Source organism: Equus caballus, chromosome 30, assembly GCF_041296265.1.
Source record: "Equus caballus isolate H_3958 breed thoroughbred chromosome 30, TB-T2T, whole genome shotgun sequence".
In the NCBI taxonomy this organism is placed as follows: domain Eukaryota; kingdom Metazoa; phylum Chordata; class Mammalia; order Perissodactyla; family Equidae; genus Equus; species Equus caballus.
Genome location: NC_091713.1, coordinates 38,298,325 through 38,320,598, shown reverse-complemented (window position 1 = coordinate 38,320,598; position 22,274 = coordinate 38,298,325). Strand labels below are relative to the sequence as shown.

The 22,274-nt window shown below is 44.5% G+C and overlaps 2 protein-coding genes and 1 long non-coding RNA gene across 7 annotated transcripts in view; 2 read left to right on the top strand and 1 right to left on the bottom strand.

The window, feature by feature from the left end:
- The window catches only part of KLHL12 (kelch like family member 12), a 30,507-nt gene extending 26,282 nt beyond the window's left edge, over positions 1-4,225 (top strand). Inside the window, exons 8-12 of the mRNA XM_023632674.2 lie at positions 220-415; positions 892-1,050; positions 1,376-1,474; positions 2,289-2,475; positions 2,655-4,225. Coding sequence (XP_023488442.1) covers positions 220-415; positions 892-1,050; positions 1,376-1,474; positions 2,289-2,475; positions 2,655-2,781 — 768 coding nt within the window. The 3' untranslated portion in view covers positions 2,782-4,225. The remainder of the gene's footprint in view (positions 1-219; positions 416-891; positions 1,051-1,375; positions 1,475-2,288; positions 2,476-2,654) is intronic.
- LOC111771333 (uncharacterized) overlaps positions 1-22,274 on the bottom strand; it is a 36,423-nt gene that overhangs the window by 12,535 nt on the left and 1,614 nt on the right. For 3 of the 5 annotated variants that reach the window (XR_011434259.1, XR_011434260.1, XR_011434261.1), the window contains exon 2: positions 1,862-2,049. This is a non-coding gene — a long non-coding RNA (uncharacterized lncRNA). Of the gene's footprint in view, positions 1-1,861; positions 2,050-4,728; positions 4,876-6,037; positions 6,499-22,274 lie in introns of those variants that run through there. The other 2 variants (XR_011434262.1, XR_011434263.1) reach the window with 2 other exon arrangements.
- On the top strand, positions 6,526-17,136 carry RABIF (RAB interacting factor). Its single transcript, XM_023632676.2, has 3 exons — positions 6,526-6,821; positions 14,272-14,523; positions 15,402-17,136. Exons 1-2 carry the CDS (start codon positions 6,696-6,698, stop codon positions 14,515-14,517), a joined length of 372 nt encoding a protein of 123 aa, XP_023488444.1. The 5' UTR covers positions 6,526-6,695; the 3' UTR covers positions 14,518-14,523; positions 15,402-17,136.

The window sequence follows — 22,274 nt, the reverse complement described above, 5'->3', positions numbered from 1 at the left end:
AGCCTTGGAAAGAGGCAGATGTACAGAAGTCTTGCATCACAACAGGCAAGAGGGTATTCATTCAGTAGGCAGGCCGCTGGAGGCCACGTGAGGGTGAACCACTGCCTCAAGAAGGGTTCCTGGTGACAAGAAGGAGAGGTGTGTAGGTAGAAACAGAAAGGACAGCCTGAGACTCTCGTGACTGACATGCTCTGCACTGCTTCTCTCCTAAATCCACAGAGCATCACTCGTAAGAGACGTTATGTGGCCTCAGTGTCCCTACATGACCGGGTCTACGTAATTGGTGGCTATGATGGCCGTTCCCGCCTCAGTTCAGTGGAGTGTCTAGACTACACAGCAGATGAGGATGGGGTCTGGTATTCTGTAGCCCCGATGAATGTCCGACGAGGCCTTGCTGGAGCCACCACCCTAGGAGGTAGGCTTGGTGTGGAGAGCAGTGTTTCCATTTTGTTGTGGCTGGATCAGGGTTCATACCTCTGCCTTTGGTCTGGCAGGAGCATGAAATGTAGAGATACTGGTAAGGTCAAATATCCTTTTTGCTTTCAGAAATATCAGTGTTAACAAAGCTGTTCGTTATGCATGGATATTTCAACACTGACAACACTTGGTAAATAGAGTTCCAATGTACTGATGAGGAATTGGCACTAGTTTTATTTTTGCAAACTTCGCCTACTCTTCAAATGCTTTTGAGGATTCAGTCTTACCCCATTCTTTTTTAGATATCTCGACTGTGCTGTCTTCCTTATCTATAAGACCTAATTGACTTATTCCGTGAAAAAATCTTCGTTTTTGCTCCCAAACATTTGAAGGAATTGTGGGGAATTTGTAGAGAAAAGAGTTCCTAGAAATCTCTCATTCTCTAATAGTCTGTGATTTGTTCATTCTGAACAGATATGATCTATGTCTCTGGAGGCTTTGATGGAAGCAGGCGTCATACCAGTATGGAGCGATATGACCCAAACATTGACCAGTGGAGCATGCTGGGAGATATGCAGACAGCCCGGGAAGGCGCCGGACTAGTAGTGGCTAGCGGAGTGATCTACTGTCTAGGTATTCAGTCTGGGATGCAGGGATGGGAGAGAACTCACTTAAGGGTGGCAGCCTCTGGGTGGGACTCCCTTTTTACCGGAAGTTCATAGACTTCCTTCAACTAAAACCCCAGTCTATCCCACTATCTTTTCCATCACTTAGGATTATCTTTTCCCTGGAAGCAGAAAATAGCATACTATCAGATTTCTTTTTGGATTATTGGAACTCTTGAGGGAAAAGTGAAACTGAAAGAATGAGTTGAAACACTCAGAGAAAGGCAGGCAGACTGGGAATGGGCAGAAGGATTTACCGTTCTTTCTGGAATAGTCTCTACTTTGTCTTTCAGGAGGATATGATGGCTTGAATATCTTAAATTCAGTTGAGAAATATGATCCCCATACAGGACACTGGACCAATGTTACACCGATGGCCACCAAGCGCTCTGGTAAGACCAGTCGGATCTAAGGGAGGGGACAATAGACAGTACTGTCAAATCTGTACTTGTGCGGCCATGGTACAGTCACAGGACAGGGTATCAGTAAATCAGAGTTGCATTTCCTCCTCCATGTAGACATAAAGTAAAACATGAGTCAGACTCCATTCTCCTCTTTCCCTCTGTTTTCTCTAAATATAGTGAGAATAAAGACAACTTAAACTTTCAACTAGATTATAAGTTTGAGGGCAAAAGTCTTCTTGTTTTACTTGTTTTTTATGTCTCTGTTCCCTCTCTGCACTCTGTGGTATCTAGTACAGTTTCGTGAGTGTAGTACTTGTTAAATGAATATGCTGAATAAAATCTCTAATGCACAAGTACAGAAAAGCAGTGATTTACCTTCACTGGGAGCTGCTTGAAGTGGAGCAGGCTGGGTTGGAAGCAAGGAGAAATGCTGCGCTGCTCCACTTTCCTTTCTCTGGGTGGAAACTGCATTGGGATGACAGCTTCAACTCCTTTCCTCCTTCCACCTTCAGTACCTTGTTTTGTCCACTGCCGCCTTTTCTCCTAGTGAAGAGGCTTGGGCTCTGAATTAATGAAAGTGAAGATGACAACCATTTCAGTTTTTCTTTTCTATTTCGAGGCCCAACCAAAGGGTTTACAGATGGGATAACTTGTGCTGGGCTAGGTTCTTCTAGGCCTGTCTGGCCCCAGTCCACATCCCTCAGCTAACCTAGAATTCAGCTAGCCATCAGTGACCATGTTTTGTTTCTAGAATTCAGGTCTTAACTTAGGAGTATTCATCTGCTGTACCTTTTTCCCCCAGGTGCAGGAGTAGCCCTGCTGAATGACCATATTTACGTGGTGGGGGGATTTGACGGTACAGCCCACCTTTCTTCCGTTGAAGCATACAACATTCGCACCGATTCCTGGACAACTGTCACTAGCATGACCACTCCACGCTGCTATGTAGGAGCCACAGTGCTGCGGGGAAGACTTTATGCGATTGCAGGGTGAGGATTTAGAAACCAGGCTAGAGTCACCAAGCATCCAGGGCAGTGTGATCCAGTCCACATTTTTGGATGGAGACGGGGTTTGGGTCAGGGAGACATCTTCAGTGGCAACCTTAGTGTAGGACTTGTATGGAAAGGAATAGAAAGCTCATTTCCTTCTTTTGCTTCTTCCCCACTAGATATGATGGGAATTCCCTGCTGAGTAGCATCGAGTGCTATGACCCTATCATCGACAGCTGGGAAGTAGTGACATCCATGGGAACCCAGCGCTGTGATGCTGGCGTGTGTGTTCTCCGAGAGAAGTGACCGTTGTTGGAGCATCATCCAGAGCTAGTGACCAGTCCCAGGGACAGTTTACAGGAGAATCAAGGATCCTTTCCAGAATGTCTCTTTCTCCTTGTGTGCACAGGGTGATTACAAGCACCAGTGCAGTGATGACTGTAGTTATTTGACACACCTCCCCCTCGCGCTGGTAGTTTTGTCCAAGAGGAGGGTGGGTAACAGACACTCCAGGGAAGAGACTGCACACTGGATGGATGTGAGAGGCCAGATCACCTCTCCTTCTGGTCTAGGGAGCACTTTCTTGTCATCTCTAAATTACCATATGCTTGGGAGAATATATACTTATATATATAAATATATGTTGTGCCTCATGTGTTGCAGAGAATGAAGGTGAGTTTGACCTATTACATGTGGGCAGTATTCAGCCTAGATGGTTGGGAGGATACCAAGCTTGGTAAAACCCAAGTCTTTTGTTTTCCTTTTCCAGGGATAAGTATCTTTCCTAGTCTACCGGTAGCTAGGGGCAACACAGTTCCATTCTGGAGGAAAACCAACAGAAAAGCCCTGTCAAACTTTGGGGGCCAAGGGAAAGATCTATCGGACACTCCCTTAGAGGGGACAGGGTTGCTTTATCAGGAGTTTAGAGTGAGTGAGGAAAATGATTCGATGGGATGTGAGTGAACCTAGAACACCACTAAAATATAACCTGGAAGACTGAGAAGGGTGTATTATTCGAAGCATCGTTTTATGTCCCCATGGTCTTTCTGAACTCAAGTGTCGTGCATCTTGGCACTGGAGACTGTCTGAGGGAATAACAGAGTGAACAAACGTTGGGAGGAGCGGAGATTGAGTAAATGTGGGAGTTCAGTGTGCCTGGGGACGAATCGGAAGTTCTCTGACTTTACATTGTCTTAATCCCTGCCGGGGCTCATCTGCCCATGGGTAAGGTTTGCCTCGAGTGGGTGAGAGACTCTTTGTTGAATCAAATACGACTATGCTATTACACTTCCAAACTATTTATTTGGGAATGGGGTGGGGATGGCAACAGCCTAGAAGTTCAGCTACCTGATTACTGTCCCCTTCTTTTAAGGGCACATTTATGCTAAGGACGGGTTTTTACAACTGTGTTTGGTACATTTAGTCTTTTTCCTACTATAAGGTTCCCTTCTCTGTCCTTAGAATGGATTTCATCCATCCCACGACAGAAAAATCAAGGACAACCAGAATTCTTTTGTTAGTTCCAGTACCTGCTATCACCATTTCTGAGCTACTGTTCAAGTCTCCCCTGTGTTATGGAGTGAAATTCTTGCTTTATGGGTATTGGGAGTGTGGGAATATGATGCCTAAATAAGAATGCACTTTCCCTTTACTCTGAAATTCCATTTTTCCCCTTTCCCTGAGTTTTGTTGATCTGAACAGTTCATCTTTGTATTTTTTTAAGAAAATATTAAAAATCAACTGTCTCAAATGCCTGTAAGAGAGTTTGTGGCTAACCAGCATTACCTTGCAGACATTTTGGGGGGATGAGGCATAGAGATCAGCTGCTAGTCCTGTCCCTTCAACCTGTTCACCTTGTGTGTTTGCCAACTAACTCTGCTATGTCTCTCCGTTAGACACAGATAAGGAGTAGCCACTTTGTGACTATAGAGATTCTTATCAGTAAAATGTTTATGTGAATTTGGTGTATTCATTGACTCTCTCACACTTGGAGTTTGAGCTCATTTAGTACCCACTGGAATTTTAGGGTTTTAGTCACCCCATCCTTTTCCTATTTGCTTCAATTTGTGACCCGTGATCTAAACAGCTATGTGGAAGGCCTGAAAAACTGCAAAAGTCCTGATATTCCCAGAGCAAAGGGAAGGGGGAGCCAAAGAGGAAGTTATTTTCACTAAAGAAGCCTGCCAACCTCTCTAGCAGATGGGAGTTGTGACTGCTGATTAAACCAGAGCTATGAAACGTGACTCATCCTACCTCAGGAAGAGATCCAAGGAAGGTTGAGAGGAGGTAGAGAAGTGGGGGTAAAGACTGTTGGCTCCTAGGCTGTCTTCACTGCTGAGTTTTCTGAGTTTCAGACCAAATTCCCAAATAGTTCTTATATAGCAGCCACAATAGAATATTCTGCAGAAAACACATAAAGCTCATTGCTCCCTTTCCACTCTTCTCCCAATCTTGTGTACTTTCGCATGCTCACACATATACAAACAGAGGTACCCCTGATTTGGTGGTTACTTCTGTTTTTCTAGCTCCCCTAACTGGCAGCCAGCCACTTAGTTATCCAACCTCAGAAGGCTATCATTTATCTTGTGTCACCTCTATCACAATACAACATCCAGTTAGTTTCTAGGTTCTATACGATTTTATCTTTAATTTTTCCAAATCCACTCCTATATTTTTATTCCCTCTGTTGCCACATAGTTCAGACTCATAGAGTAATAGCCTTCCACTATCCTTACCTTTGCTCTTTTCCTGTCTTTCAATCAAGCCCTTCCATTTTGTCTTCAGTTATCTTTCTAAAGCACAGATAGGATCATTATAATACCTAACATACAGCAAAGTTTCAGTAAGTTATTTCTGGCCATAGATTCCCATTGCCCATATTAGAAAGTTCAAATTCCTTAGCATGATATTAGACCCACTGTACCTTTCTGATCTTACCTCCCTCTACAACCCTCGCTTCCTTCAGGTATAATACGTTTCAGCCACAATGGTCTACCAACCATTCCTAAATTTGTTCTCTCCCTTGTTTATGTATTCTGTTTCTTCTGTCTAAAATAATCTTGCTTTCCTGACAAAATCCTAGTCATGTTTAATGCCTATTTCAGATGTCACCTGGGTTAAAGCCTTCTCTAACTCCTTGGACCGAATTACTCCGTAATCCATGCTTCCATTCACTTTGTTCCCGTGATCATCTTTATCACATGTCATTGGGTTTGGGTCTGTCTTCCTGTTTTGACTGTTCTTAACTACACAGTGCCTATGTATCCTCAGGGTATAGCATGTTACCCAATTACCAAAAGTTGAATTAATGAAGGACAAAGAGGAAAAAGAAAAAAATGCAGATGGAGTGGCAGGTAGATTAGACACTACCTAATCAAGTGGCTTAGTTCCCTTCATATTCTGCTTCCCCTGCCATGTCAGGAAACCCATGGCCTGTTGGGTTAGAAGTAGTAAGCTAGGGGTCTACAGACTCATCAGATGGAATGAGAAAGTATAGTGTAAGGTGGTTTTAGAGCCATGCCTGGATCTACGGACCCTAGAAAGTAACCTTTCTGATCTTTACCTTTGTCATTGTGTCCTGGGGATAATAAGTGACGACACCATAAGGAAATTGTGATGATTCAACAGGTTTCTGAAGTGCTCCACATGCCACCTAATATATGGTCACTGTGATTAGAACAGAGACAGCAATAAAAGCTTCCAGGCCTCTTTTTCCGACACCAAAAGGGTACATGTCCTTCTAAGTAGTCGGCTATAGAAGAAGCTAATGTGGTCAAAACTTGCTGATGGGAGTCTGACCAGATCCCTTCATGGTGCCTCCAGGAATGTCCCCGTTCATTCCTGAACTGAATACAAATCTCGGGAAACTAAAGAGTTACAGTCAATTGTAATGACTTCTGTGCCCAGGGTTTAGTCAACAGTAAGGGGAGGCTAGTGACCAGGTGAGTACAGAGAGAGGATTTGTCACGTCCCAGGAAGTGACCCTGTCACAAAGCCAGGTTACACCTGGCGCTCAGGTTAGGCAAAGGAGGAGGGCGCTTGCGCAGTAGAGGCCGGAGCGGGGGAAGCGGGCGCCTGCGCAGGGGGCGTGTCCGTCCGCGCCGCGCCGCGCCGCGCCGCGCCGCGCCCCACCTCTGAAGGCCGCGCCTGCGCAGTTCAGAAAGACTGAGCGGGCCGGCGCCTGCGCGGTGGTGGCCGAGGCTGCTGCACCGGTGGCAGTCATGGAGCCTGCGGAGCCGCTAAACGAGTTGGTGTCGGCCGAGGGCCGAAACCGGAAGGCGGTGCTGTGCCGACGTTGTGGCTCCCGGGTGCTGCAGCCGGGGACGGCTCTCTTCTCCCGCCGGCAGGTAGGCAGACAGGTTGGAGGCGGGTGACCGAGTGCCCGCGCCGCTGAGGAGTCCGGGTCCGTGAGGGGTCCCGGTCCGTGAGGGGGTCCTGGTCCCTGAGGGGCTCCCGGTCCGTGAGGGTTCCCGGTCTCTGAGAGGTCCCTGGTCCGCGAGGGGCTCCGGTCCGTGAGGGGTCCCGGTCCGTGAGGGGCTCCGGTCTGTGAGGGTCCCCGGGGTCCCGGTCCCTAAGGGGGTCCAGGTCCGTGAGGGGCTCCGGTCCGAGAGGGGCTCCGGTCCCTGAGGGGGTCCCGGTCCCTGAGGGGTCCCTGTCCGTGAGGGGCTCCGGTCTGTGAGGTGTCCCTGGTCAGTGAGGGGGTCCCGGTCCGTGATGGGCTCCAGTCCGTGAGGGGCTCCGGTCCCGGAGGGGGTCCCGGTGCGTAAGGGGCCTGGTCCGTGAGGGGCTGCGGTCCGTGAGGGGCTCCGGTCTGTGAGGGTCCCCGGGGTCCCGGTCCCTAAGGGGGTCCAGGTCCGTGAGGGGCTCCGGTCCGTAAGGGGCCTGGTCCGTGAGGGGCCCGGTCCGTGAGGGGCCCGGTCCGTGAGGGGCTCCGGTCCGTGAGGGGTCCCCGGTCCGTGAAGGGGCTCGCGCCTGTGAGGTGTCTGGGTCCGTGAGGGGCCCCTTCCCGTGAGGGCTCTGAGCCCCACCGGGGCTGGCGTCCTGGGCCGGCTCTTGAGGCCCGCAGGTCTGAGCGCCTCTCCGGTAGCCCCGTTGCCAAATGGCGCCCGAGTTCCGCCTCCACCCGCCGCCAGTCCTCATTGCCAGGGTCCCTTCTGCCGGGCGCTGTCCGCTCCGAGAAGAGCCCCAGGAACAGCACGTGCAGTGTAGGGATGCGCCGGGGTAACTCCCGTATCACGCATGCCTAGCAAGTTCTGGGATCGAGTTTCCCAGGGGAATCCCATTGTCAGCGGGACAGCTCTGCAGCCCTGAAGATCCGGTGTGAAGGAAGTCTGCTGATTGTCTTCACCTTAGGGGTTCCCATCCCTTCCACCACCGCCCCCCGCAAGACAGCTGAGAAAGCAGTGGTTTGGTAAGCTTTTCACCGGAGTGTAACGTGGCCCAGGAAGGTGTGAGGAGTACCCTCATTGCAACCCTGTCCCTCAAAATGCGCTCTGCCCTCATGACCTGTCCCGCTGGGAACTGGGTTTCCACGTAAGAATGCTAGGGTGGGCACAAACGTTAGGTCTGTGGCACGGTGCTGCTGGATCTAGTGAGTGGAAGCCAGGGATGCTGCCCGCATCCTACAAGGCACAGGACAGCCCCCCGCAGAGAGTTCTCCAGCCCAAATGTCAGGAGACCCAGATGGAGACGCCATGGCCGGAAGACCGCAAAGCGCTCTCCCACCCATGCTCCCTGCCGGCCCCATGAAATCATCTGTACTTGATGTTTATGCCCCTAGACTATGAGGCCTGGTGTCCTGTCCACTTCCGTATCTCCCACACCTGGACTGTGCGTATAAATAAGAACTGAGTAAATCCTTGGATTGAAATAAATTAATGAATAGAAGCTATGAGTCCGGTGTAAACCATGGGTTAGCGTGGATGGAATGGATCAGTATGTTTAACTGGTACCATTGCTTCTCTGTTTGTGCAGCACGTGATCTGTGTTCTTTTCAAATCATATAAATGACGTCACACACAGTGTTCATACGCTCGCAGTAGGTACTTCTCAAATCTTACCTCAAGTTGTGGCAGAGGAAATTATAGTTCAGCGGAGTAGAGGTAGGTGAATAGCAGCATGATGTTTCATGGTTGTGAGGGAGACTGGGATATTTGAAGCACTGAAAAGTTCAACTTGGCCAGGACATAGAATGTCATAAAAGCAGCAAGAAATGAGGCCACTCACAGTTAAGGTGATGGGAATAGAGGAAGTGGGCTCAAGAGAGACTGAGCCAGGTGCCAGTCAGCTGTAGATAGGGTGGAGTGACCAGAGCTGACCGTGAAGGGTCGCAGAAACCTAAAAGGAACAGAGGTGTTGATGTGAAGATGTAGGAGTAATAATCTGGGGGCAAGGAGAACACTGGTTCCCATCTCCAGTATGTGGGCTATCAGCGTGGGCGGCACTGAGGAGCCAGTGGTTTTTTCTAACAAGAGCCTTGTTTCCATGAAGACAAAATAAAAAGGAAACAACAGTTTGTGAAGGTAGGAAAAGGAGGATGATGTTATAAATGAGAGTTGTTTGCTTTTTTATCTTTTTTGGAGGAGTGGAGTTGCAGCATGAGTAGGCAGTGGAAGATGGGCTCATGGGAGAGAAGTGTGGAGCAGTGTTCGGATAATATGAGAGCAGAGGACCTGAAGGCAGTAACCAAGAGCGGTTCCTGCTAAAACTAAACATGCTCTTAACATGTGACCCAGCAAGTGCACTCTGGGACCTTTATCCCAGGGGAAATGAAAGCTTATATTCACACAAAAACCTGTATGTGAATGTTCATTGTACCTTTGTTCATAATAGTCAAAAACTAAAAACAGCCCAGCTGTCCTTCACCAGATGACTGATTAAACAAACCGTGCTACAGCCGTACCGTGGAGTTAACTACTGATACACTCAACTTGGATGAATCTCCAGGGAATTATGCTGAGTGAAAAAAGCCAGTCCCAGAAGGTTTACTGTATGATTCCATTTGTATGACATTTCTGAAGTAACCAAGGGATAGGAATTATGGGGCTGGGGGTATTGGTGAGTGTGGTTATAAAATGTAACAGGAGAGGGCCGGCTTGGTGATGTAGTGGTTAAATTCACATGCTCTGCTTTGGCAGCCCGGGGTTCACTGGTTTGGATCCTGGGCAGGGACCTATGCACCGCTCATCAAGCTGTGCTGTGGTGGCATCCCACATACAAAAATGGGGGAAGATTGGCACTGATGTTAGCTCAACGCCAATCTTCCTCAACAAACAAAGGGTAACATGAAGGATCCTTGTGGTGATGGAGCTGTTCAATGTCTTGACTGTGGTGGTGGATACATGAACTTACACGGGATAAAATTGATAAAACTGTATAGAACTACATATACACACAAATGAGTACAAGTAAACTAAGAAAATCTGAATAAAATCTGGGTTGTATCCCTGTCGATATCCTGGTTGTGATGTTGTGCTATAGTTTTGCAAAATGTTACCATTAGGGGAAACTGGGTAAAGGGTACATGGAATTTCTGTATTATTTCTTTTTTTTTTTTTTAAGATTTTTTTTTTCCTTTTTCTCCCCAAAGCCCCCCAGTACATAGTTGTATATTCTTCGTTGTGGGTCCTTCTAGTTGTGGCATGTGGGACGCTGCCTCAGCGTGGCTTGATGAGCAGTGCCATGTCCACGCCCAGGATTCGAACCAACGAAACACTGGGCCGCCTGCAGCGGAGCATGTGAACTTAACCACTCGGTCACGGGGCCAGCCCCTGTATTATTTCTTAATATAGAAATAATTATCATTTATCTATATCTTTGTATTATTTCTTCACTATGTATGAACCTACAATTATCTCAATAAAACTTTAAAACTCATTTTAAAAATCAAGACATTATGCTAAGGAAATAGTCACACGCTGCATAATGATGGTTTGGTCAACAACAGATGGTATATATGACAGTGGTCCCATAACATCAGTACCATATAGCCTAGGTGCATAGTAGGGTACACCATCTAGGTTTGTGTAAGTACACTCTGTGCTGTTCACACAACAACCAAATCGCCTAAGGATGCATTTCCCAGAACGTGTCCACTTTGTTAAGTGACACGTGACTGTAAACCAGTCACAAAAAGACAAATACTGTATAATCCCACTTACATGAGGTTCCTAGAGTAGTCAAATTCATAGAAGCAGAAAATTAGAATGGTGGTTGCCAGGGGCTGGGGGGAGCGAGAAATGGGGAGTTTTTGTTTAATGGGTACAGAGTTTCAGTTTGGGAAGATGAAAAAGTTCTGGAGGTGAATGGTGGTGATGATTGCACAACAATGTGAATGCACTTAGTACCACTAAACTGTACACTTAAAAATGACGTAAGTGGTAAATTTTAAGTATAGTTTATCACAATAAAAAATCGGGGGCGGGGGCCTGGCCCAGTGGCACAGCGGTTAAGTTCGCACATTCCACTTCTTGGCGGCAGCCTGGGGTGCCCAGGTGAGGACATGGCATCGCTTGGCAAAAAGCCATGCTGTGGTAGGCGTCCCATGTATAAAGTAGAGAAAGATGGGCATGGATGTTAGCTCAGGGCCAGTCTTCCTCAACAAAAAGAGGAGGATTGGCGGCAGATGATAGCTCAGGATTAATCTTCCTCAAAAAAAAAATCAGGGATCAAAATGGAACATGCATCTCAGCTATGTTAGGCAGTATTGTTCTAGTTATCTATTGCTACATAACAAAAGCACCCCAAAACAGTGACTTAAAACATTAACATTTATTTTGCCTATCAATTTGGGGGTTGACTGGGCCTAGTTAGGCAGTTCTTATTCAGGGTCTTTTATGTGATAGCAGTCAGAGGGGTCATCTCAAAAGCTTTTTCACTCATCTTTGCCTGGGGACTGGGAAGACCCAAACACGTGAGCACTGGAACAGGCTTTGGGGGCCTCTCAGTCTTTCAGTGGATCTTTCCACATGGTCTCTCTGCATGGTGGCCTCAGGGTAGCTGGGGTTCTTACATAGAACCTGAAGGCTCCCAGAGCAAGTGTTCCAAGAGAAACTAGCAAAAGTGGCGTGGCCTTTTCTAACCTAGCCTGTCACTCCCACCACATGATATTCAGTATTACATTCATCGAGGCAGTCACAGTGGCCTGCCCAGGCTCAAGGGGAGAGGCAAGGACTCCACCTCTTGGTGGAAGGATTGTCAAAGAATTTGTGGACCTGTTTTAAAACCACCACAAGTACTCACTGAAGGGGGAAAATCATGAAAAAGTTACCAAGTTTACTCTGTAGTCTAACAGTTTTTATTCTCATCTATATTGTAGCATGCTTGCCAAGCTTCCCATAATGAGAATGTATTTTTACAAAGAGAAAGAAAACATTTTATTTTTAAAAGGGTACTGTTAACAGCTCTTGAAAAAAGGAAAAGGAGTTCCACTGAGACATCAATAGAATCTCACTGAGTTGTCATGTTCTACATATCTCTGAGGAGCCTGGCCAGGATTCAGGGTACTAGCTGGGGTCCTGACAGCAAAGTTAACCCTTCTGGTCAGGGATCTGACTGGCAACTTTGGCCCCCAACCGGGTTAGCTGCCTCAAATTAAATCTTAATTCTTGATTTCCACCCCAGTAGTCTTTCGAGACTGCTATATCCCCCATATTACCTAACCCTAGCAGTTGTGCTCGGCATGGCAGTGAATAGGTTGAGATCCATGCAGATACACATATACATGGTTATATATAGGTATAGTCTTGTGGGCCTTACTTATAGCATTTAAATAAAAGTGGGAATGTTGACAAATCGAGGGAACAGGACTCAGAATGATTCTTTGAATGAATGGTTAATAATAGTATTTCTCTTAAATCATTAATCAAGTGAGATTGCAGAGGTGGCGTTTTGCTCTTTAAATGGGAACAGTGCGAGGGAAGCTGGTGCTTTGTTGGATGCCTCCTGAAGGCTAATGCTTAAATAGTCTTTGATTTTCTTCCCTTCCATTTAGTTAAGATGTGACTTCACCCCTACAATGTAGGGGATAGGCCAGAAATAGTTTTAAGGAAATTTAGGCCCACAGAAAGTTACAGTTAGGACTGGAATCCAGGTTTCCTGGTTCCTGAATTTTGATTCCTAACTCCCTTTGCCTCTGCCTGTTCCCATTTTCCTTTAGGGTAAAACAAAGCATTAGGAACTCATTTTAAACATCAGATGAGGCAAAATGAGTGACTGGAATGATAATATAACAGGAGGAAGGACTATCTCATTTTGTGATGTCCTCAGATGACCTCTCAGGTGACAGCAAAGGGTAGAGCACAGACGTGTTTTAATAAGCCAAGGGTTTGGAGGACGGGGAGTAGAAATGTTCTGAATGGTGCTCCCTCCTCCGTATCAGGGATACGCTACTGACTACAGTATAGCCTGGAGTTCAGAAGTGCAAACTCCAGGGTATTTAATACACACTGGTAGCTCTTGTGGACTTCCTAACTGTAGCATTCAGGGAGAGGCTTACTCATCCCTACCAAAGCATTTACCTTTTTTGGACTAATGTCAGTCCAATTTCTAAAAGTTTTTTGCTTTTATTCTGATTGCCAATGCCAGACTAGCACACTGAGGCCATCCTGTTTTGTTAGAGTTTGGGGATGCATTAAACATGTATCGTAGGGTGGAAAATAAGTGTTTTGGTAGCAGCCATAATGATGAGGAGCAGAGGTGTAACAAGCTTTGCTGGCATTGTATTTACAGTAGTCTGGGGAAGCTAAAGGTGTGTGAACTAGCCATATGGAAGAAATTAAAGGGAGTGTGTGTGTGTCTGCGTGTGCTTTCATAGCAGCGTGGCAGTGCCAGAGGCTTTCTCCTAAACCTTGGGAAGCCATGTTAATTAGCGGGTACAAGGATCCTAATGATAATGCAAATTCTCAAACTAGATTTTCCTTTTTAATGTTCTTTTTATAAGGTAAATCTAGCATATTCATAACAATGGTGGAATATAGGAAAGCCAGATATTCTGTATTATTTTAACAAATATTTGAGTTCCTGCTCTATATCAGTTACTATTCTAGGCACTGGGGATATAGTAATGAACAAGAAAGATAAGCTCCCTGCTGTCCAGGGGCTGACATTCTAGTAGAAGGAGACCCATGGTAAATAAGTAAGCCAATAAATTAAGAAGATAATTTCAAAAAATGGTAAGTAAACATAAAGAAGGAGTGACATAAGGGAACTTTTGGGGGTGATGGGATATGTTCATTATCTTGATGGTAGTGGTTCATTGGTGCATACATGTGCCAAAATGTATCAAATTGTACACTTTGAATATGTGCAGTGAGTGTGTCAGTTATACCTCAGTAAAGCCATTTTAAAAATAAAAATACAGTGGGCAGTGTGGAAAGCTAACTCAGATTGTTTGGTTAGGGAAGACTTCCTGAGGAGGTTACAGTTGAGCTGTATATCAAGAAGGAGTTGGCCTTGCCACGATCTGAGGGCAGAGCAGACTTACTCAGTTTGAAGAAGGAGCATAAAGAGCTAGAGGGAGATTAGGAACAGATAGGGCCTTATAGGCCATGGTAAGGATAGCAATGAAGCCAAGTTACCACAGCAACCAAAGTTCTTCTTTCATGTCTCTTAAGAATCAGGGCATGGATCAGAGGTAGCAGAGAAGCCACCCAGCCTCCTAGTCTGTAACTTAATAATAGAGCTCCTCGTTTCGTTTTCATTCCGAGAAACTGCTAGGGTGAAGTGTAAGTATAAGTAGAATGGGGGTGATGATGTGATTGAGCCAGTTCAGCTTTTGTATTCTTTCTGCCACTACAGCTTTTTCTTCCCTCCATGAGAAAGAAGCCAGCTCTGGCTGATGGCAGCAATCCCGATGGCGATATCCTCCAGGAACACTGGCTGGTTGATGACATGTTCATCTTTGAGAACGTGGGCTTCACCAAGGACGTGGGCAACATCAAGTTTCTGGTCTGCGCGGACTGTGAAATTGGACCAATTGGCTGGCATTGCCTAGATGACAAGAAGAGTTTCTATGTGGCCTTGGAACGGGTTTCTCATGAGTAATTGAGGGTAGGAGGACTCAACTCCACCCCAACTGTAAAAGCTACTCTCCACAAGAACTGGCATTTAACGTGGTATAATTGTTCTGCTGCCACCTTCTCTGTACCAATATAAATTATGAGTATCAACATGTCCAGCTTAACATGCAGAGAGCTAACCCTGCTTCCTTAAAGCCTCAAGTGCATGCCTCTTGCTTAATTCACTTCGCATCACAATATTTCCTAATGTCCCCTTTTCCCCAGTTTTAGGACACTGGAATGCTTCCACAAATCTTTTCTCATCCCTAGCATTCTGCCCAGGTGCTCTCCTACCCAGGGGCTCCCTCATTTTTTGCTCTAAAAGAGCAATAATCAACCTTGTAGCCACAATGACACATGACAAGTGATGCTCATGTGCTGACAGTTGAAACCACCTTTATCTCTCTCTCATTCAAAAAGCATATAGTATCTGACAGTGACTTTGTTGTATGCTAACTTTATCTACCATAATTTATTTTTAAAAGTAAAGCATTTACAAACTTCACTATTTAAACTACTAATCAGAAACACATTACTTTGGACATAACTCTAATACCATGTTCGAGAGCCTCTACTCCAGATTGATAGTGATTTTTATTGTGAAGATGAACATGGCCCCTCTTCCATTCAGATCTCAATGTGTTTTCTCTTCATATTAGCTCCTTGCTGCTATAGCCAGTAAGTTGAAAATCAGATTTTCACCCCCATCTGGCAGCCACCCCAAGGAAAACTCAGCCCAGGCCATTTTCCCAGGATCTCTTGGAATCACAGTGGAGGATGTGGGATATCGGAGGGATAGGCCTTTGCCATATTATCTGCGAGTTTACAGGTTTGTCTGCTCTGGACCAATAACTCTTCCTTTATTCTTAGGAACAACTTCTTTAATGGACATTGTCATCATTCACTGAACCTTCTGGACATGGTCTTCACAGAGTTTGAGTTCAATTGGAATCTATACAATCCAGAATACAAACTTTCTATCCAGATGCCTCTATTTCTACAGCTGTGGGGTTGCTCTGGCCATTTGATATTAGCAAACTTCTTTAACCATTCAATATGATGTTCAGTTCTGCCATTTCTCTTCTGAAATGACTTACCATCTTAAAAGAAATCTGTATAACCAGGTTTCAGGTATCTCCCATCATCCCTACCTTTAAGAGTCAGGAGACCTAGAATTGAAAAAAGGACTAAAAGGAGACCTTACAATCTGCAGTCCATTCTTTTGCATCTGTTTTCTGGTTGCCTCCTCATTCCTGTCCCCCAAACTTACTCCAAGGGCTCCCCAACTAAAGTACAGGCCTTGGGCATGATTTTATCACCCACCTACTGCCCTAGAAAGGTAGCTTCCCTTCCCCAGTCATAGCCTCAATGAGCTCTAGTAGAAAACAAGAGAACTGTTTTCCAGACAAATGCTCAGATGCCTATGATTATGGCATTTGCAGAAAAACAACCAAGAATTATCCACTAGGTCAGAAGAAACAAAATAGATGCCTCTCGGCATATGACCCCTCATTATAAGCCAAAACCTAGGCAAAGCATTTTTTTAAATTAGGCTTTGACTTTTCTTTCCTTTTTTAATCACAGAAATAGTACCCATTCATTGCAGATAAATATGAAAATGGGTGTAAAAGTTTTTTTAATCACCTGTATTACCACCATCCAGAGATTGCCAATGGTAATGTGGCATATATCCTCAATGTTTTTATATATATATATATATATAAATATGTATGGTTTTGTAAAACAAATATGAGATCATACTGTACTCTTTTATAACTTGCTTTTTCCATTTAACAGAATACTGACTTTTCATGTCAGTAGATTCATCTATGTACACCATTGTTTTTCATATTCCATTGTATTTCTGTACAATAATTTAAACAATCCGCTATTAGATTGTCTCCAGTTTCCTATAAATAGTGTGATGTAATGTGCAACCTTCTAGTTAAATCGGTATACACATTCTTACCTATTTCCTTGGCATACATTATAATAATTAGAATTGCTGAGTATGCACATTTTCAAGGCTTTATTGTATTGACACGTATTCCTCAAAAACACCTGTGCTAATTTTCCCTCCTCCAGCAATGTACAAGAGAACTCATTTGTCTGAACCCTAACACTGGGTATTTATTATCATTAAAAGGACATTTTGGGGGCCAGTCCTGTGGCAGAGTGGTAAAGTTGATGCACTCTGCTTCAGTGGCCCATGTTTTTGCCGAATCGGCTCCAGGGCACAGACCTAGCATCACTCATCAAGCCATGCTGAGGCAGCATCCCACACAGCAGAACTAGAAGGACCTACAGCTAGAATATGCAACTATGTACTGGGGGCCTTTGGGGAGAAGAAGAAAAAAAAAGTTTGGCAACAGATGTTAGCTCAGGGCCAATCTAAAAAAAAAGCAAACATTTTGCTACTTTAATAGAAAAAAAAGTATCTCATTGTTTTAATTTGTATTTATTTCTAATGAAATTTTTATATACTTATTGGTTATTTGTATTTTTTTGAGAATTGCCAAACGTTATTGCCCCAGTAGCCAAAAATATCAATATTCTGCCTTCTCAGCTTGATTTGAAAGAAATAAAGGCATTTGAACAGAGGAAATTAGATTCCTGTGTGTCCTTGGGAAGAATATATAATTTGAAAAAGAGAGGAGAGCCGAAACCTGAAACTTAGGGTTTATCTTGAGGTCTGTCAACTACTAAATTAACCGCTTAGTGTCTGCTATAAAATGAGAATGTCATCTCTTCCTTCCCCTCACACAAAGGCTCTCAGTAAAGACTTGTGAATCAGTTAACTGCTATTTGCCATAGGTAGATGGACGTAACCCATGCTTGCTACTATGAGTATAGAAACCTGCAGTTTTTGTTGGGGAGAGCAATTGGTTTTTCCAAGGCCAAATTGTTTCTACAAAATTCTTTTTTAACACATAATCAAAGATGAACAGTGGTGTACTGACATTTTACATATTGTTACCATGTCAGGTATGAGGCTGCTCAAGTAACTCTAACAGAACTAATAAGACTTCTGCTCCTGGTAATGCAGAATGGCTAATTTGGATTGACCATCCCACTAATGGCAAATAGAAAGACTGGACAAAATATTTTAAAAATCCGAAGGCATCAGAGAGCTACCATGACTGAAGAATTACTGAACCAGGACCGGTGAGATGATGGAGGCCTTGGGAAGTGGGCTGAGTGTTATGGGCTACTGTTTTGGGGGCATTTGCCAAACTTGGAGGAGGCAGGTCAGAAAGCGGCTGATGGGTGATGTTGACAGCCTTCCAGAAGTAGGGGACAGGGCCTGTCAAAGGATCGTGGGCCTGATGTGTGACCCTCACTTTGGGTTGAGGCCCTCAGTCCTTTGCACCCCAGGATCAGGGATGAACTAGAAGTAGGAAAGTAGGAAAGCCTCTCAGGATTGCAGCTCAGCTTCCAGTGCTCTCAATCCTTGAAATTAGCTGACGGTCATCCCAAAGTGGTAGTTTCCCCAACCTCTTGGCATAAGCAAACAAAAACCCTTTCTAGAGGAAGATACCATCAGCCTAAATTTTGAGTTGTTTTTACAAACAATTTTGCTAAGTTGATATCCTGAATACAACAGAATGTAACCAAGCATATGAGACAAGATGACAAGAAAACTAGTAAAACTATAGTGGACACGTGCCCAGAGAGGCTGGAGACACTGGGGCTATCAGACAGAGCCTGTGAAATAACTGCTTGGTCTCTTCAAGGAGATGTACAAGTTTGGGGAAATTCAGCAGATACTTGGACATGTGAAAAACCAAGTGGACTCTAGAATTTAAAAAAAAACCAATCACCAAAATTAAGAATTCAGGAAGGTTTTTAACAGCAGATTAGACACAGCTGAAGAGAGAACTAGACAACTGGGAGCTAGGGATAACTTTAACAGTAGACTTGCAAGACCACCACACAAAACCTTACACAACATTACTGAGAGAAATACAAAAAGCAAACAAATTTATGGGGCCAGAAAACTACAGCTCACAGGACAAATCCATTCAAGCCAGCATCCAATTTGTTGAGATTCAGCAGCCTTCGAGTTAAGAATGGTTTTTACCTTTTTAAATGGTTATATAAGTATCTACATAGTATTGTCTCTTAGCCCACAAACCTGAAATATTTATTATCTGGCCCTTTAATAAAAAAGTTTAGGGGCTGGCTCTGTGGCCTAGTGGTTAAGTTCAGTGCACTCCACTTCAGTGGCCTGAGTTTGTGGGTTCGGATCCCTGGCATGGACCTACACCACTCGTCAGCCATGCAGTGGCGGGGACGCACATATAAAGTGGCGGGAGGTTGGCACAGATGCTAGTTCAGGGTCAATCTGCCTCAAGCAAAAGAAAAAAAAGTTTGCCAACTCCTAATATTGTAAAGGTGTCAACTTTTCCCCAAACTGATGTATAACTTTAATAAAATCCCAATCAAAAACCCAACAGTTTTTTTGTGAAATTCAACAAACCGATTCTAAAAGTTATATGAAAATGCAAAAGACTAAGAATAGCAAAGACAGTCATGGAGAAAAACAAGATGAGAGAACTTCTCTATTGGATAGACATTGTCGTTTGTCACGAGAACAGACAAATAGATGGAACAAAATAGCTCAGAAACAGACCCATGCATATGGATACTCGATTTATGCCAAAGGCGAGGGTAACGATTTGGACAGGGCATGAGGAGAGCTGCAATGTGGTAATGTTTTTTTTTTCTAATCTAGGTAGTGGTTATGTAATAAATTGTTAAGCTGTACATCTTTGGTGCACTTTTCTGAATATATATTTTCATAATAAAACAGTCTTTAAAAGAATGTAACCAACGGTCCTGTACAAAGCCCAGTTTACTAAACATCAGTTCTTCCCTTCAGTTGGATGACATTTCTTTTATAATATCTCATTTGAAAATTAAACCCTTGACTACTTCCTCACCTCTCAGGAAGGTAAATTCCATAAGCGTAGGGACCAAAACTCCTGTTTACTATTATACCCTTGGTGCTTGGCCCACTGTCTGCCACATTTTAATAGTCTGATAAATAATTGTTAAAGGAATTTAAAATAAACTCCAGTGAAAGCTATATCATTTTAATGGGACTAATTTAAAGTAGTTCATGCAGTTTTTTTTAATGGAGGGTTGAGTGAGCAATATTTCTGATGCAGAAATAGTGGGTTAGAAATTAGGTATGGCACTTTTTTCCAATGCCTTTTGACAAAGACAGTGAAAACAGATGTGGTACGCAGACTCATGCAGAGAGTACGTCAATGTGGCCATTACCGTGGCTAAGTCTTCAGAGGGCAAGAAGATGAAGGTGCTAACTTCAGCAGTGCCAATTTTTCATTTGTAACCAAGGTTTTCTTTTGTTTGGGAGAACTGAATTCTGGAATATGTGTCTGACTGTCAGAATGTAGGGTTGTGGCAGAAGTGTCCACCAAATTCACTTCAAGTCTTTTGAAAATTTGAATGCATTTTGCCTCATATAGAAACAATGTTATCCATGATGAGTAGTTTGTAGCCTATGACACAAAACTAAGTGTACCCAAAGCATAACATTATAATAAATGATTCTCATTTTGGATGCCAGGAACAAGTCCTCTGCTACAATTAGAACAGGGTCACTCTCCAGATCTGGTGACCCCAGACAGATTCTATTTCAGATTGGGGCCAGGATGAACTGTGACCTGGGGAAACGAGTGAGGAGATAGAATGTGGGCAGGGGAGACTTGTGGCCCTAAGGAGGTAAGGGGAGAGTGATAACTCTCACGGGCTTATACATTTAACCCCCCTTGGTCCTGAATGGCCTCTATGAGACATGAAATAGGGATTGGGTGGAAATGGGGGTTTCATCCTAGGGAGCAGTTGCCCCAGTCAAAGGGGAGGTGAATTTCAAGACAAGACAATATGGAAAGAGAGTGAGTTCATGAAGTCACCCTACTTGGGCAACTGAACTAAGATGACCATCAGTTGTAAGTAATTCAGTCAACTGAAAGCCAGCTGCTGCCTGTACAGTCTTGGCACTGGCTCAAGAATGAATAGCCAGGCACAGCCCTGATGTCTCCCTGTTTAACCTGATTCTCCACCACTGAATGAACAGGATATTCTTGTTCCCACAAAGCCTCTCCATCTCCTTTTGCCCCTCCCTTGCCCAGACTCCCTGTGGTTGTCATTCAGTTCAGTGTCATTTAACTGCCGTGCAGTGGGGAGGCTGGGGAGAGAGCACGTATATACGAAAGGAGACAGGCTTATCAGGATTCTTTAGATTGCTTGAAAACTAGAGTTGCCCATGGGCTTTTCCCTCTGAACCGTGGAATATTTAAAATTCCTGAAGAGCTGTATGAAAATGGTGTGTCTGTAATGGCACTGAAGTAGAGATCAGTGGGGTGATATAGAGAAAAGGAGGAGGAAAAGTTAGAGACAAAAATCTCAACTTGGGAACCAGCCCTGATGGCCTAGTCGTTAAAGTTCGGCGCTCTCACCACTTCGTGGCATGGGTTCGTTTCTTGGTTGTCAAAAGACACCACCCGTCTGTCAGGTGCTAGGCTGTCGCAGCGGCTCACACAGAACTAGAAGGACTTACAACTAGAATATACGACCATGCTCTGGGACTTTGGGGAGGGGCAAAAATCTACATCTAAATCTAAGCAGTCTAGATCATAGAAATCTACCTTGTAACAGGACTAATTTTAATTGGTGTGAGGTAAAGAAGCATAGTGTCAAGAAGGGGTTTGTGTAATTTCCACAAATAAGACTGAAGATGTCACTGTTCCAAACATGTTCATAACCCCCCTGGGTTAGAGGCGACTCTATTCAGTAGAGGGATGGAAGGACGTTTTTAACTGTCAGAGTCTGCCTACCAGAAGGTAGAATGAATGCCTAGAAAGGTGAGCAAGGGAGAGACGATGGTGTTGAATTTATGACTTTTGAGTTTATGGCCACGTAGCTTCATTTTAATCGCTGATATGCCCACCTTCGGCAGGATCTAACATTTGAGTTGTTTTGCTTGGGGCAGTGACAGACAATGAATAACCATGTCTTAGCTTTGTATAGACAAGAGTTTTCAAAGTACTTACTTGAATGTTCACCCACACATTCTCACCTTATCCCTAGACCAGAGGCATCCACATAAAACCCAAGAGTTGAGACCAAAGAACACTTTTCAGAATTTGAAGTTAACCTTTGCACCCTGGACTTAAACTACCCGAGCCACCAGAACAAGCATTTAGTTTCAAAATGTTCCAGGATTCTTTAGAATAACATGTCTAGAGTCTTGTGGAAAAACAGTTGCAGAAATCCAGGGGCCAGCTGGTCTGATGTCACACTGGCAAGTGACACAGTAACTTTGAGTCTTCCTGGGTTCTGTCAGCAGAAGGTCATTACAGGGGCTGGCCCCGTGGCCAAGTAGTTAAGCTTGCGTGCTCCACTTTGGTGGCCCAGGGTTTCACCGGTGCGGATCCTGGGTGTGGACATGGCACCACCACTCCACAGGCCATGCTGAGGCGGCATCCCATATAGCACAACCAGAGGGACCTACAACTAGAATATACAACTACATACTGGGGGGCTTTGGGGAGAAGAAGAAGAAGAAGAAAAAAAAAAAAAGGAAGATTGGCAACAGATGTTAGCTCAGGTGCCAATCTTTTTTTTTTTTTTAAAGATTTTATTTTTCCTTTTTCTCCCCAAAGCCCCCTAGTACATAGTTGTATATTCTTCGTTGTGGGTCCTTCTAGTTGTGGT